The following is a 16,195-nucleotide window of genomic DNA, read 5'->3' as shown; positions in this document are numbered from 1 at the left end:
TGCAAGTAACTTAAAACAGCCAAAAATAACAGACATGGTAAAAGCTTTACAGTCTAAAACTAGCAATCCAACCACTGAAAAAGTAAATTCACTTGTTGTAGAAAGTCTTCAGCCCCTGAAACACATGATACAGTTATACAGAGATGAAATATGTTTCTGTATGATTTTGTGAAAATGGGAGGATGTTGAACCTCTGTATGTTAATTTTTCATATTTTTAAACTATTAATAGAAGTGACCTCAGCAAGGACACAGAAATGGGAATTACTGGTATTTCACTGAATATACATAAAGCAAGAAGCTAATAAGTAAGAGTATAAAATCCTTAAAAATATTATTACCATAGTTAGCCCAGGCTGCATTCCTGCACGTATAGCTTCAATCTGAGTATGGGTAAATTGAATAGTATTGCTGTAACAAAACAAAACAAGATCAGAGCATTGATATATTTTGCCAACAGTTTTGATAAATGCAATTGTTTTAAGAAGCTTGATTTAAATTAATTGGCTACGTTTCCCTAGATGCTGGCCAATTTTTATATAAATTAAATCAACATTACAACCATTTTCTTTAGACATGACAATCTTGCAATTTCTAAGCTAGACAGTAAATCATGTTGCCCACGTGACAACAAAATCATCCCATCCAGAGGATCACCTGTCTTTAGTTATTATTTCCTGAGAATGCTGTAAGATGACTTAGGTATGAGTCTCCTAATATTCAAAGTCCTGACACAATATTAAAAGACAGTGTTTTTCACTGTTCTTTGAGGGAATTTAACAGAGAGGGGATAATAGTCTGATTTAAATATAAAACAAAACAGTCTCAAATTTTCTTCTGATAATGAAATCAAAACTACATTTCATTTATAACCAACAACATTATTTTTTACATATTTCTGAAAATGATCTGTTATGCATGTGTTATCATTTGTAAGTTCTCAATCACTCATTACCGTTTTGGTTGATTATATGGATATGGTCCCCTGTTTGGAATGACATGAGGCTCTACAATCAGTGTTTTAGTTTCTTCAGGTTTTTCTTCATTCCCATCTTCTTTTCTCTTCTTTCCTTTACCTCCCTTTATTGGGAAAGTTATCCTGTAACACATAATTTTAGACAACACTTCAACACCTTCACTATGACACCAGACTGTCTTAGAAGTTTATACAGAAAGATTTCTTTGTCACCATTAAGACAAACTTTCATACAATATGGAAACGAGAGCTGCAAATAACCAAGTATTAATGAGGATAAAGAAAAGGAATGACAAATAAATTGATGAAGCTGATTTTAAGAAAACATATTTGACAAAAAGTATGTCAAAAGTGCTCTTTACATAGCTTGAAAAGCCAGGAACAGTGTTGAAAGCCAGCTGAAGAAACACTGAAGGCAAAGAGTTCATAGATGAAAATGGAAGGGACAGGAGTGAAGTTATAACAGAAAGCCACCGGCACTGTCTGTTCAACAGTAATAACTTGATTTTGTTCTAGAGCTGATGCAAGTTTGTTTTTTTTTTTCCTCCTTACACAAGATACATCAATGTTCTAAACTGCTCCAACACATGAAGCCTTTTATTCTCCCATTTCTATGGTTTTTTTATAGCCCTCCAAGTTAGCAAGCTTCTCTACTTCAATTCAGAAACAAATCATGGTGAAAGAATTCCAACGGCTATTCAATTATATTGAGAAAACAATGCAGACAGCTTTAACAGCAGTAATCACTTAGTCTCTTTACAGGACAAATGCAGCAGTAGGAAGAGCAATAGCTCACCATAAAGAGGAATATTTGTATTTTGTTCATTTTCAGTTCACAGATTACTAGGTCATTGAGTGAAATTGCGTGGTATCTTGATACCTTCAGACTGTTTTTTGTATCATTATACAGCATTAATGCATCCTCCACACACATTCTACCTGCAGTGTTTCAAAAAAGCATGGAATATTACCTCCCTGCTTTTCAAGATTCAATTTAGCCATGATAAGAGCTGACTGGTGTGGGTGGAGAGCCATCTTTTCCCTCCCCAGTCAAATCTATTCTTTCAAAAGGAAAGATATTTCAATTCTCATTAACTTATAAGGGAAGAAAATATATAGTTTCTTCAGTCCAGCTGAAGAAACTATTCTCTAGCACTATGCACTGTGAAACTCAGTTGCCAAAGCCCAAAGACGTCCAAAAGAAGGGAGAGAACTCTCAAGTCTAGAAATGCTGAACAGCAGCACCGCTGAAACAAAATGTAAATCTCATTTAGAGGTCTCTCAAAGGTAGGCACTCTATTTCAGAAACCATTTCTAAAATAAAATAAGCAATATTGGATTTCAGACTTAATTCTTTATTTTGACTGAATGGTGTTTCCAAAAGCTCAAGTTTTAACTGATGTTAAAATTACTGTTCTTTGATGAGACATATAAGGAAACTATGTAATTAAAAATATTTAGGCTGAACTTGAGGAGGCTAGATAACAAAATGCAGAAGTGAATACTATGTGTCTTGATCCTACCTCATACTGTTGCTTTTCCCATATATTCAGACTGATCTACAAGCAATGCCCTGATGCATTTTTCTACAGCAGAAGCTGGTCCTGAGCCTAACTGTAGTACAGTTAACTCTGTTATATAACTATTTAAATCTTAATATGAACATATTAAGATATTTTCTTAAAATAAATAGCACCTCTTCAAGCAGTGAATTCAACTCCACCTGACAATGCACTCCAGTAAAATTACCAGACCAGAAGGACTTGAAATTTTGAGATTACCTGAAAGGGGGTATTTGTAGAACTGGATTGTCAACAGTCACTTTAATATTGTATCCAGGAAAGCTAGCTTTTAAGTGATCAATGGAGAGGAAGGTGTCATTAAAATCCAGAGTTGCAATCTGATTTGGCATTTTTGAATAGTGTGCACTACTTGGGTCCCCGTATCCTAGAATAATGTCATGCAGCCAGTCAGGCACCACACAATCTGTGTTCATTAAATTCCTAATAGTCTCCAGAACAGCCTGCAAATTAGAAAGAGAGAAAATATGATTAGAGATTGACTTTTCACCAAGAAAACATGATATACTGAAGACTAATCAAGTCGATTCTAAGATGCTAGCATATAACAGTCTTCAATTTACAGGTGTTTGGTTAGATTGAGTCAATATATATACAGCGTATATATGCAACAAAACATCAGTGCCAAACCATGTAATTCTTGAACTATCCTCATAGTAAAGAGGACCATAATCATCAGTAAAGTTTTCATTCCTAAGCACTCAGAAGGGGAAAAGAAAAAAAGGCATAGAAGACCCTCATGAAGCTTAAGGTTTCTCTTTCAACCCTATAAATTTCATCCCTGCAGCCAGTTTAAGTTTCCCTCCAAAGCTCGCTCTTCACCCCCAAATTAATTTCTCTACTCATCCAGGGTTATGTCAGTATTTTCTCTTCTTTCCCCCTCCTATAGAAACATCAATGCTCCAGACCCTGGGCTTGAACAGAGGGTGCGCATTTTAACTAAGAGGTAGCTGAATTTTAGTCTTCTTGTTAAAGGGCTAATTTATTGGCAGGTCTTCAACACCACCTTAGTTGAAACTTGGTACTAGCATATCATGCATCTGCTCTGCAGCAGGAGAAACACAGGATACAAAACCTCCACTGATTTCCAGATCCTCCAACTTGCCACACCATCAAACACAGACACAAAGGGATGGCAAACAATGCATCAGCAGTCCACATCAGTATATAATATAGATCTTCCAAATGCTGATCTTGTAAAGAATAATCAGCCAAAACAAAGTATGGAATTTCATTCTGATAGTCTAAATTTACATATCCAGCTCCAAAAGCTAGGTTTTTCTGCCCTTTTCCTGCTTGCGTTGTGTCATTCAATGAATCACAGTAATGTGACCATCAATTCTGCTTAAACCGTCAACCTCTATAAAGACTCTGATTCTTCCCCTCTACACAGCATGGGTGAGACTAATCTGGAGTGCTGGGCTCCAATGCTGGGCTCCTCAGGACAGAAGACAGATATACTGGAGTAAGTCCAGCAAAGGGCCACTAAAATGATTAAAGTATTGGAGAATCTGTTATATGAAAGGCTGAGAGAGCTAGGATTGTTTAGTCTCAGGAACAGAATACTCAAGGGGTGCTGGAGAATTTTATCAATTTCTATTTAAAAAAAAAAAAAAAAAAAAAGAAGAAGAATGGGAGGAAGTAAGGACAATGGAACCAGGCTCCTCTCACTATTACCCTGTGAAAGGACAAGAGGTAATGAACACAAATTGAGATAAAGGAAATTCCACTTAAATATGTGACAAATTTTTTACTGTACAGGTAATTGAACACTGGAACAAGTTGTCTAGACAGGTTATGCAGTCTCCATCACTGGAGATACCAAATTCCAACCGTACAAAGTCACGAGACCTTGAGCAACTTGCTCTAGTTAACTCTGCTTTAAGGAGGGCTTAGATTAGATCATCCCTCCAACTTCAACTGCTCTGTGAACCTGTGATTATGCTCCTTCCAATCTCAACCGTGCTGTATATTCTGTGATAGTACTGTAAAGTTATTAACTAGAAGGCAACTCAGCATTATAAAATTTAAGACTGATGTTAAGTTATATGCTCCATCCCTTCCTTATCTAAAAAGGTTGCTTGATTGTCTACCCGCAGAACGGCTCCTACTATTTAATTCTCACACCAAGGGAACATGTCAGAGCAGGTCTCTGCTTGTACAGGAACCTCTGGAGAGTCAAACTCCTAGCTGTTGGAATAAGTGAAACTGCATGGGATAATACAGCTGGCATCAAATATCACTGTTATAAAGTGTACGCTCAAGCTCAGTCTCATTTTATAATAAAGGGGATGGCTCAAAGAATCTTACCTGGTGCTGACAAACCACTTAAAAAACCTCCTCTCTCTTTGGCTCTCCAAGGAACATAATGTATTTCTTTTTGCTCTTGGTCTTACAAACATTTTAGTAGGTGACCTGCAGGACCTGAGAGATCCTGCATCTAACTTCTGAAGCCTGAAGGTCCTGCAATTACTTCAAAGGCCCACAACATACTGATGGATGAGTCCCATATTACTAAGAATATTTATATTTTTGTTGCAAATACACATTAAAGCCAGAAACACTTGTTTTACGTTAAGCATAGCATAATATATTTGTGCTTTTCTTAGCACAAATAAACTGGAAAATGTAGCTTCTTCAGGTAGTATTTCTAAACCTAGATGATCAATTTCTCAGAGGAAAGTTTGATAAATACGTCCCTAAAAGCTAATGTGCTGGTTCTACATCACAAAAAACTTTGCTTCAGCTTTTCAAAAGTAATTTCTATACATGTAAAAATAGTAAGATTAGTTCTTGTAAGAACACTGCTGATCCATTGTAGCAATGTAGTGGTGTCACCTCCAGCAAACACACTGTATTTGCACTCCCGTGCTGTCTCATCTGCTTAGTTAACTAAGACTGCACAAGAGTTCTTGTCTTCTCTCCTACAAACTCAGCTTAAAACTTCAAGCTGCCCTCTATTTGCTCAGTTCACTATCAACAGTAAATCACAGTGATACCTTGTTTTCTTTTATCCAGATGAAGTTCAGGTTTGCAAACAACATGGAATGCTTGCATCCAAACTGGTAGCAATGTTATAAATCGGAAAATGTCTTGACAAATGTATGACACTGAAGTAAAAACCAGCATAGAAAAGTCTGCATTGTGATTTGCCTGTAAATTAGCTGCAATCACACAGTACAAATTTGAAAGCTACACTCACATCTAACAGCAACTCCCAGCAAACTTACAAATTCACTGCAACATTCTTCCTTCTGACTACACAAAAGCAAATACTTATTCAAATAAAAAAAAACACATCTATAGTGCCAGCACACAAACAGGCTTTGGCAGAGAGCACTTGTACATATAACGTAAAATGAACCTGCCACAGCACACAACATTAACAATCAATTCTGGCTTGGGGTTTTTTTTTTTTGTTTTTTTTTTGTTTGTTTGTTTGGTTGTTTCTTTTGTTTGTTTGTTTGTGGGTGGTTTTTTTTTGTTTTTGGGGTTGGTTATTTTTGGGGGGGGGTGGGGGTGGGGGGGGGAAGGGGGGAGGTTTTTGGGGTGGTTTTTTTTGGTTGGTTGGTTTTTTTCAAATGTGAAGTTATAAAGAACTCTGTGAAGTATTTCCAGTATGCCAATCCACAGCTGGATGGCACCAGAACACTCTGTGCAGACCGCAAGCTACTGTTTCACACCAGGGGCATCTTTCCAGACACAGAAAAAGTCAAAGTCTTGATGCCTCCCTCTTTATCCATCTACACAGAACTTCCTGCGGAAACCTTTAAAATGAAATCACTTCAATTATGCAATGCATGATTTTAAGGCACCAGAAGAGAGGCAGTTTTTCATTCATGTTGCATTTTCATAATTGACAACTCAAGGAACATTAAAGATTCAATGGTCTAAATGATCTAATATCAAAGAAACTGAGCACACATACAAGAAATATTTTCAGGTATACAAAATAAGAAACTGATCCACTGATGCTCCCAAAAGCTGAGAGTTTTCTCTGATTTCCACCTTCTGACTAGTTACTTTTTGTCTTCCTACAGTCCACTATTACATAAGGTAACAAACATTCCACATACGCCCTTAACACAAAAGGCCAAATACAACCGATCTGTAGGCTACCTGTTAGAAGTCTGAAATTATAAACTAATGTTTTATTATATACTCAAGTGAACTAGGAGGGTTCTGATTTTCAGTTACTTCAACACTTACCTGAAGGAGGAAGTTATCACCAGCTGACATGCTTTAACTTCCTGAAGTGATCCAACACCACCTAAAAAGCCTAACTACATGCATGTAAAATGAACATGTCTCAGTACTGCTGGCATTTTCAGACAAACTCTTATTGTAAGAGTCAATAAGTAAATACCTTACCTTGAAATTGTTTTCTTTTGGTTTTCTTCTCATTATTATATTAAACGTCTCGTAAACATCTTCTGCTCCATTTTGGATTGTATTGGTCATGTCTTGTTGATACTGGTTTGGGTCCAGAAATACTCTGTATGTTCTGCAGTCACCTTTAAGTCTTGGTTTGGGTTCAGGTCCTGCCCATAATGAAACAGTAAGATTCGAATTTGAAGTACTGCTAAAAGCAGATTATCATTCAAATTAGTGATCCCTAGTTGTTCCTGAAACAAAATCTAAACAACAGAGAAGGAAAAAAACCTCCATATTTCAAACAAATTTTGGTAGATCATACCTTCTTCAATAACGCGTCCTTTCTCATCCAACATCCCTTGGATTTCACAGCCTCTGACATACACCAGGCCAGTTTGCTCAACAAAAGGTCGTCGCCGGTCAAACTTGGTGCCATAAGGTTGAGTGGGACGTACCGTAATCAAAAAGCAGACATCATGTTTACGCAGACCTGATTCCAAAAAGGAACATTCAGTGATTTGATTAAAAGCCATTCTCCTTATACATTCCTTAATACATACACAATAGAATACACAAAAATTTCTTTCAAATAAAACCCCACCTGCTTAGAGGACGTGTTCTGTTTCAAAATATGTCCTTAATTTAGAGGATACAGAACCACAGAATATTATCATCTTTTCCAATACTCCTGCACACTAATATCTGCCAGGATTTTCATGACAACAAACTTATTTATTTCAAGATTATTCTTCTCCCAATAATCTTAACTTGGGTTATACAACCTAGATATTTTCAGTCTTATCTCAAAAGTACTGTGTCATTAGTTTCTTATTCTTGCTTTCCTCTGCACTAACTTCCAATTTATTTATTTTTTTTACAACAATTTAAGTGCAGTGCCTAGAACTGGGAATAAAATCCTAAACAAAGCTAATTCAGTTATCTACTTAATAGGGTAAAAGGTCACTTAACCAAGTAACTTCTTTTCCATGCTACATTCCAGTTTATAAATCCTAATATTACTTGGCAGGGTGCTTTTTTTCCCCCTCAGCAGCAACGTATTGTGGAGTCACATTTGCTTTTTTCTGACCCCTTTAATTCTGAAAAGCTACTGCCCAACAAGTTATTCCCCCAACACACATTTGTGCAGTGACTTGTCCTTGCTTAAGTTTAGTATCTTAATATTCATCTCTGTTGAACAACACCCTACCTTTAAAAGATGGTTTCTCCAATTTACTAATATAATTTTGAATAGTAACGCTTTTCTCCAGCATACCTACATATTCTCACAGATCTAAAACACCTTCAAAATTTTGTAAACACATGCTGTATTTTTCATACAAGACAAATAATTTCTCATTATGCACTGGATATTATCCAACCTAAAGCAGTTTTATCAAGATTCTGTTATGTCAGGCAATGATGCATGAGTTCTTTTCCTCAGTTCTGATTAAGTTAAAGCATTACTGCTTTCGAAGTCACAAAGGCTCTTCTAGTATTTAAAAAGCTACTATATCACTACCTTCTGTATAGTGAAGGCTGCTGCCATTCTCCTAGCTTTTCTACTTTAATAGAAATCTACATTCCCAAACTTGTATCTGCTTATTTATCACACGCTCCAGCTTCAGTATTTGTGCTATGTGACCTGTAATCACACTATGCAGCTCCAGCACATTTAACAGGTTTCTCTAATAAAAGAAAAGGAGGTGACATTTACTGATAATCCAAGTACAAGTACATGCTTCTATGCCACTTGCTAACATGGTCAACTAAAGTTCAATTCCCCAAGCAAAAGAAGTGATGCTTGTGGATGCTTTTAAGAAACAGTATTTGGTATAGTCAGAACTTCTTTACAATATTCAAATATACTGAAAACTACTAAAATGCACTGGTATGACTTAAAATCTGTCCTCTCCACTTCTATAGGAGACAGGTATCACATTCCCCATTACTTTTCCACAATGACTCTATTAGCATTTTAAATTAATATACATGCTAAGTTACTTTTCCACATTCCCATTTACAGTTACAAACTGAATGACATCAGTGTGAATTAGTAAACATTCTGTTCCCAAGAGACATATAAATACTTTAATAAATTCAATCTTAATTTTAGAAAAATATAAACTTCTTAGACTTGGAATTTGAGTAATTGACTTTTAAACAGTGTATTAAGATTAGCAAATCTGTATCTTGGATAAAAAACACTTTCTTATAAATAAGATAAGGTGCTCAAAATAGGTGCTTGTCAAAATACACTTATTTCAAAGAATGTAAGTACCTTCCCATTCATCTTTGATGTTATCTCGGACATTCAAATTAATTGTAACATCTGCTCGTACTCGCATGGGCCAGTTTTCACCAATATTGGGCTTTGCCACCTCCACCACTGTGAAAGAGACAATGGGTTGTGCCATTCTAGCCCATCCACCAAACACCACACCTCCATATTCTGATAACCTAAAAAAAAAAAAAAACCACAAACAAAAAAAACAACCAACCAACCAAAACAACCCCAAACACCAAAGTTTTGTCAATCATTATCTGATAACGTTAATTTTTTTTTAACTATATAAAAATTTACCTCACAGTCAGTTCTAAGACAAAAGTAGAAGCCTTTATTTTACATGCTACTGAAGTAGAATCACAGAATCCTCCATTTTAGAACTGAAGCATAACAGGAACTGACTTATATTTCAAGAAACAAAAGTAACTTATGCTGGCATTATAAAAAAAACCTCACAGAGAGAGAACAAAAAATAGCTACTTAGTATAAGAGATATCACACCAAATGATCCCTTGAAATCTAAAGATCAAAATGTGGCAGATGGAAAATTCACAAATACTCAGTAACACGTCTCAAACCAGAAGCATTGATGGTAAGTTTCCAGATTTTGTAACGTTGGCCAAGGCTTAGTACAAAATTTTGGAAAACTCACTCATCCATCTTAACACAAACAAGGTTGGCTGTTGGCATCCAACATACTGTCTTAACACATCTACAGGGATACACATCAACAGGCCCTTACAAAATCATCCCACAAGATGGCAACACCTTATGGAAGAAGTTAGTATAAAATATAGTATCTATATAATAATTTAAAATACCTTTGCTACAATGTATTTAGACACCTTTGCTACTATGTATTTAGTAGATACACAGTATGAGCTATTCATTCTCAAATGCACTTTGATTGCAATTGAAGAACTGACTTGTTTGCATCAGTTAATAAATATTACCATGGTTTCATCCTACTGACGCTATCTTCAATGTCCTGTCTGATCTCGTAGGTAGACTCTAAGCGGAAAAGATTGAAGTTCCTCAGCAGGTAGTCATGAAGAGTCAGGAACTGGAGATTCAATTTGGGAAGTGCAAGACAGCCTAAGGGGGAAAGAGTGGAAGGGAAGAGGTATTTGATGAATAAGCAAAAAGAGTATTAATTAATATATTGGTTTTACAAATTCATAAATACATAAACATGTTATTCTATAACTGCCATAGTAGTTATCCTGGGAGATTCTAAGAACAACTCCTTTTATAAATATATACCACTAAAAAGTATACATTTTTCAAGTTTTCTCTGAATGAGCCTGCACAAGATGAAAGAAATTTTCATCCTTCCATCAGTAATTCAGTGAACTATTTAAAGACTGAATCTTTCCCTGTATTCAGACTACAACAAAATTGATTTTATAAAAATCAAATGCAGGGCAAAGTAATGATAATTTGGGAATGCAACAATTAAACTGGCATTAAATAATGATGAAAAAGGCTCATTAAGTAACAAAAAACCATGCATTATTTAACAATTCCCCAATTCCAATACTTTATGTTTATTAGAAGCCACACAAATTATTAATGTAGAAAAAAAATTTTAAGCCAAGAAATCAAATTTTAATATACAACTTTCCTCCAAAGCTTCTGTTACCAACTGTATTTTTTTTTTTTTATGAGAATGAGAAATATGGGAAGATTAGTTCTAACTGAACAAGGAGTATTAAAACTACCAGACAGGTCCGTAAAGGTTGCAACAGCTTTAGGGTAGTCTCAGATGCAAATTTTCCATAATAAAAATTCTTACATGTTACTCATTTAAAATTACTGGACTAATGTTCCAGTTTGAAACCAATGCTCTTAGACCTGTGAAAACATCAGGTTTTTCTAACTTGCAATATTAGCCTTGAAACCTTTCACTGGTATATGTAACTACATATTGGTGCTCACATGCACTGAGATACAGTGGCAGTGAAGAAAGGCAGAAGAACACAGTAATTTCTATTCTGGAAAGCCTCATGGTGATAAAATACTTTAACACATTTCCCAACACCAAGTAACAAACCCTGTCCTGTAAAGCTAGTTATATACACAAAGGGCAGGGCCGGAAGCAATACTTCTTTAATGCTGGCACAGCATTTACCACACAGATATTCTTCTTCCCTCTTTTTAAAAGAAAAGAGAAAAAATACTTCTATCTTTCTTGGGCTAAGTTACTCTTATTTAAGCTTTAGATCAAAAGAATTTAGCTACTTTTAAGAACATAAAAAACCCCCAAGACCACAGAAACAAAACTGTCTTGTTTAAATTCAGGGCTGGAGAATATATGGAGATTAAAAAGAAAAAGCGTAAGCTGAAACTAAGAGAAGCAAAATAGAAAAATACTTATAGCAGTCTGACAGCAACAGAAATGCCTCACAACGGTGCTAACAATACACAGGTAATAATAGCAGAAAACTTCACCACAGACGGAGGAAATGTTTCAAAGAGCAACCACTGTTACTTGCCAAAATTACATTTCACCATTAATAAAATTTCTTTAATGCATTATTAAAAAGTCATGAAACAGCTCAGAAATAGGTGTGATGGGCTGCTCTTTCCCCAGCCTCCAGCAATAACACATAGCTGTGATTAACATAGTTGGCTAGTGAAACACAAAATAAACACAGAGTGCATGATCAAGTCGAGTACTGCAAAGTCAGCCTTCCAATACAGTCTGAACGACAGTAATACTACCCTGACTTGTATTTAAGAACCTGAATGTTCCAGAGCATTAGAACAAGCTATGTGTTGTTCACTAAAACAAAAAATAAGCAAAGTTTTGTCTTGTATATTAATTTCCTAGAAATCATAGCAATTGCCCTGCTTTGAGTTGTGTTTTTTTTTTGGTTGGTTGGTTGTTTTTTTTCCAGTCTTGTTTTGGGCAGAGGGGCTGTCTGGTTTTTGTTTTGTTTTTTTTTAAAGGATAAACCCCATCAAGAGACCTATTATTCATAAGAATCAATCAGCTTTCAACTACCTGAATTCTACCAAACATAAGAACTTTATCTCTTCTTGAGCGGATCTCTAGATAGCACTTGTATCATATCTGTTTGGAAGAAGATCCTGTTGCCTATAACCCTGACTGAAAGAGTCAAATTTCAAAAATCTTTTTATTCTCATTAATACTTGTTCACAGAGAATTTATCAAGAAAAACCCCTCATTTATGCTAACCAGCTAAACTTAAGACTTACACCTACACAAAAAATAACAAACCTCGGAATCAAAACTACATGGAGGAAGGTATGGAATACTCACTGCTCAAACCAGAAATACAATTTATACTAGTCTTTGAAGACACATGCTGTTATTTGGAATTTCCATGTTCCAAATTAATATTTTCACATTCCTAATGAAAATTCTTATGATCCACATAGAAACAACACATTTTTTTTAAAGTAGCTAGAAAAAAGTACGCGGTGTTTATTGCAAAACTTAAAATTATGTCATTCTGTTTGCAATATCTGCAGCTTGCTTCCTTGATCATGAGCACATCGAGCAAGAACACTGGGTTCTGAACTTAAAGTGCATACACTACCTTTCAGTGACTAGGTGTACATTTCTACCTTGAAATAAGAGTAAGATAATTAGTGTTAATCTTCTCGCATCACCACCCTTTTTTTCTTTTTAAAAAGGCTTTCTCAAACATACTTAAAAACAAAGCACAGACAGCAGCTTTGCTGCTGCACGTTTACAACCTGTTTCACCTTACAGTAACTACCTGTGCCACAGCTGGTGGTACAGCACATCTGTTACCCAGATTAGAAGCAAATATATGTATTTGGGTAAACATAAACCTTTGGATTTTTCTTTAAATCACTATAAATCTGCTAACAATTTAATCTCAGAGTTCCTGCTTCACAACTCAAAAAAAGTTGACCCTACGCTAAGGTATTGGAAGATGCCAAAGTACTGCCTATAAATCCCAAAGACAGAATGGACACAGGCATCTGAACTGCTTTTTTTGTAGCATTTACTGAACTACTAATCATACCTTCTCCAGAATAATATTCAGTCGGTACAATATTTTCATCCCAAATAATCTTCTCTGTGGGATACAGAGGCATCTGGTTGAGTTGCTGAATTTGAGATATTCGTCGCTCATGACGGGAAACCTAAAGAAAGAATGCATTTTAAACTTCTGTAAGTCAAAGAGGGACAATAAAGCTATTTTTGAAGTGCACACATTAATCCATAAGACTGCTGGTGGTCACTTGCCATTTTCTCTCTTTTAATAAGTTTGGGGGGTTTTAAATTAAATATAACAAAATGCATAGTGACATCTGAAGATGAACACACAGTTCAACTATCAGTCATAGTGCTAGAGTCAAACAATCATTCAGCTATTCAGCAGACCCAAAATGGCACAATGGAATTGAAAATAGGCAGTCAAGGTTTAGGAGAGATTTTAGGAGAGATTCAACTCCAAATAAGATTTATTTTGCTTTCCATTAAACATATGGTCAATAGCTAACTAGCACTGCTCTTTCGGCAACAGCTAGTCTTAATTCCTTCTCTGGGAGAAAATAAATTCATCTACAGAATAAGCCTGTGAAAAGGATTTTAAAAAACAACTACGCCATTCTAATACTGATATCAGATTAGAAGCCTACAGTAATATTGTTATACACTGAATATCCAAGGAAGCATTATGTGCATCAAATGGTATTTCAAATGGGCTCGAGGAACCCAGAGAGGCACTGAATGTCTAGATCTACTTCAGCAGGCTTTTTGTTTTTACAGGGGACAAACAGGCTACTACATACAGAGCAACGGGTCTTCCAGAAGAACTCAGCACTGCTGCTGAGACTCTGCTCGTTGACCTCTGCAATCACACCACACGCGCGCGCTAGGTTCTCAGGGGATACGCTGTTGGGAATACACTTTTTTCAGCTACTCCGCGTTTAGGGGGTGTGAAAGCCCCGGCTGGCGCCGAGGGCATCCATACCAGCAGCTCCAGCAGGAAGTCGTGGCGGTGCTCGGAGGCGGTGGCGGCAGCGGGCAGCGGCGGCAGCAGGCAGAGGTGCGACGCCACCTGATGCAGGACACGCGAGCTGCGCGGCAGGGGAAGCAGGAGCAGCGGTCACACGGGGAGCGTGCGCTCGCGTCCCCCCCCACCGCCGTCCTCCTCTTTGGGGGGGGAAAAAAAAACCCAAACACATACAACCAACCCACCCACCCACCCCACCCCCAATTCCACCATCCCAGACCAACGGCTATGGGTCAGTGTTTTAAGCGAAGTTTGAGCTAATTATCGTATTTCGTTTTGGCAGGGCTACAAAGCGCTCGGGCGGGTGAAGTGCCTTCACCCCGCCCCAACACGCCGAGCGAAGTGCGAACGCGCTCGATCGTTTCAAGGCATGTACCTGAAAAAAGTACAAAACAGAGCACACACGGCCTTTGCCAAAATACAGACCGTCACCCTTTTAATCACAGCATTTGCAATGCAGCACTGTTAATACAGTGGTGCACTTTTATGATTTCTGTTGCAGTTTTTGTACAGAATAAAGAAAGCTACTTTTTAAAAGTTTCATGTTAACTACTGTAAGTTAATTACTGCTACAATTACTTTAAGCAGCTAGCTATTTTCCAGAAAATTAGTAGCCTCCCACATTCATTGGAAAAAATGAAAGATATTTCTCTTACACTGGAATTCTAGTACTTCACTACTAGTAGACACAAACCCTCCCTGTCTCCCTATTTCAGCAGATAGAAAGGCACCATGACATGTCAGAAAGGCCTGAGAAGTCACGTGAAACGGCACATGACAACTCAGAAAAAAAAAAAAAGGTTAAAAATTTGTGAAATTAAAACTGAGAACAAACAATTTCAGTTTTATGTTAAATTTCATTTTGATAACTTACCTAAGGGGTCCAAATAACTTCACCAGTGACTCACGAGTATCCACTGCAGCTACATTTGAGAGTGCAAAGTCATATAACTCTGGGAAGTGTGCAAATGCTGCTCTCTACAAAAGACCCATGCCCCAAAACTGAATGTAAGCATATTAATGAAATAATTTCTAAATATTTATACAAAAGCATAGGTTCTTCTGATTCATAACACATAGCACCCCGTGGACACTACCAGGACAGAAATAAAAACTAGTTGAAATCTCCATTTTTCTCAGTTAACATCTCCTATTTGTTACTCCTGTGCTTCTAACACATTATCTTTTTTATACACCTTCATGTCAGCATTTGTTCTGTCATTAAAATAAAACATAAGGGGGCAGACATGTAGCCTTGCAGACAATTAAGAAAAACAAGGAACAAGCTTAGTTTAACCATGCTTCCTTGAATTTTCCTGTTAAAACTAACGGGAAGAATTCTGAGAAGCGTAACTATCTTTATATGACTACAAGCGATGTGAATTCTTGTCGCTTATGTAGAAGGGATCACTATTGCTACCGTGTGTGTGTACTGATCTTGAAGAAATGGTGCCACCTACTGCATAATCATAAGTTCCTACAGCACCTGATTTTTCCCTTCTGAACGAATTTGATGGGAGCAGTTCATCTCAACAGTATCAAATCAGAAGCGGTGGTGTTTCACTACAGCATATTATTTAGTCAGTCACATACATAACACTGAAGCGTTAAGTGTCTTCAATATGGTATAGAAAGTCAACTATTCCTGTGACTCAATAGGAAATAACGTTTGCTTTGGGAAATAACTTAATGCCTATTCCAGATGCAAACTACACTAAAACAACAAAACCAAACCTTTTTCCCCCCATTAGCAGTTCACCTCTGCCTACCTGTAAAGAAGTAATTCTGTCATAGTGAATCGTTGTCATCTCATTCTCTGTCAAAGCATTTCCTGTCTGATCATTGATTTCAAAGCCAGTGTAGAATTTAAGCATATCTAAAAGCTGAAACATTATCCATATACATCAGTGGATTAACAATAAGAGACATTCTACCACAGACAAAAACGCAATTTAAGAGGACAA

General features: G+C 36.7%; 1 protein-coding gene across 1 annotated transcript in view; it reads right to left on the bottom strand.

Annotated features, from left to right (window-relative positions):
• AQR (aquarius intron-binding spliceosomal factor) overlaps nucleotides 1-16,195 on the bottom strand; it is a 55,174-nt gene that overhangs the window by 24,513 nt on the left and 14,466 nt on the right. The window contains exons 12-22 of the mRNA XM_042790636.1: nucleotides 16,001-16,114; nucleotides 15,106-15,209; nucleotides 14,190-14,295; nucleotides 13,236-13,356; nucleotides 10,167-10,308; nucleotides 9,208-9,386; nucleotides 7,252-7,419; nucleotides 6,927-7,096; nucleotides 2,757-2,998; nucleotides 955-1,098; nucleotides 341-410 (exon numbers count right to left, since the gene is read on the bottom strand). Coding sequence (XP_042646570.1) covers nucleotides 341-410; nucleotides 955-1,098; nucleotides 2,757-2,998; nucleotides 6,927-7,096; nucleotides 7,252-7,419; nucleotides 9,208-9,386; nucleotides 10,167-10,308; nucleotides 13,236-13,356; nucleotides 14,190-14,295; nucleotides 15,106-15,209; nucleotides 16,001-16,114 — 1,560 coding nt within the window. The remainder of the gene's footprint in view (nucleotides 1-340; nucleotides 411-954; nucleotides 1,099-2,756; nucleotides 2,999-6,926; nucleotides 7,097-7,251; nucleotides 7,420-9,207; nucleotides 9,387-10,166; nucleotides 10,309-13,235; nucleotides 13,357-14,189; nucleotides 14,296-15,105; nucleotides 15,210-16,000; nucleotides 16,115-16,195) is intronic.

The sequence above is a fragment of the Tyto alba genome, unplaced genomic scaffold, assembly GCF_018691265.1.
Source record: "Tyto alba isolate M040663 unplaced genomic scaffold, T.alba_DEE_v4.0 Super-Scaffold_18, whole genome shotgun sequence".
Classification (NCBI taxonomy): domain Eukaryota; kingdom Metazoa; phylum Chordata; class Aves; order Strigiformes; family Tytonidae; genus Tyto; species Tyto alba.
Note: the sequence above shows the minus strand (reverse complement) of the source record. Positions and strands in the feature narration are given on the sequence as shown.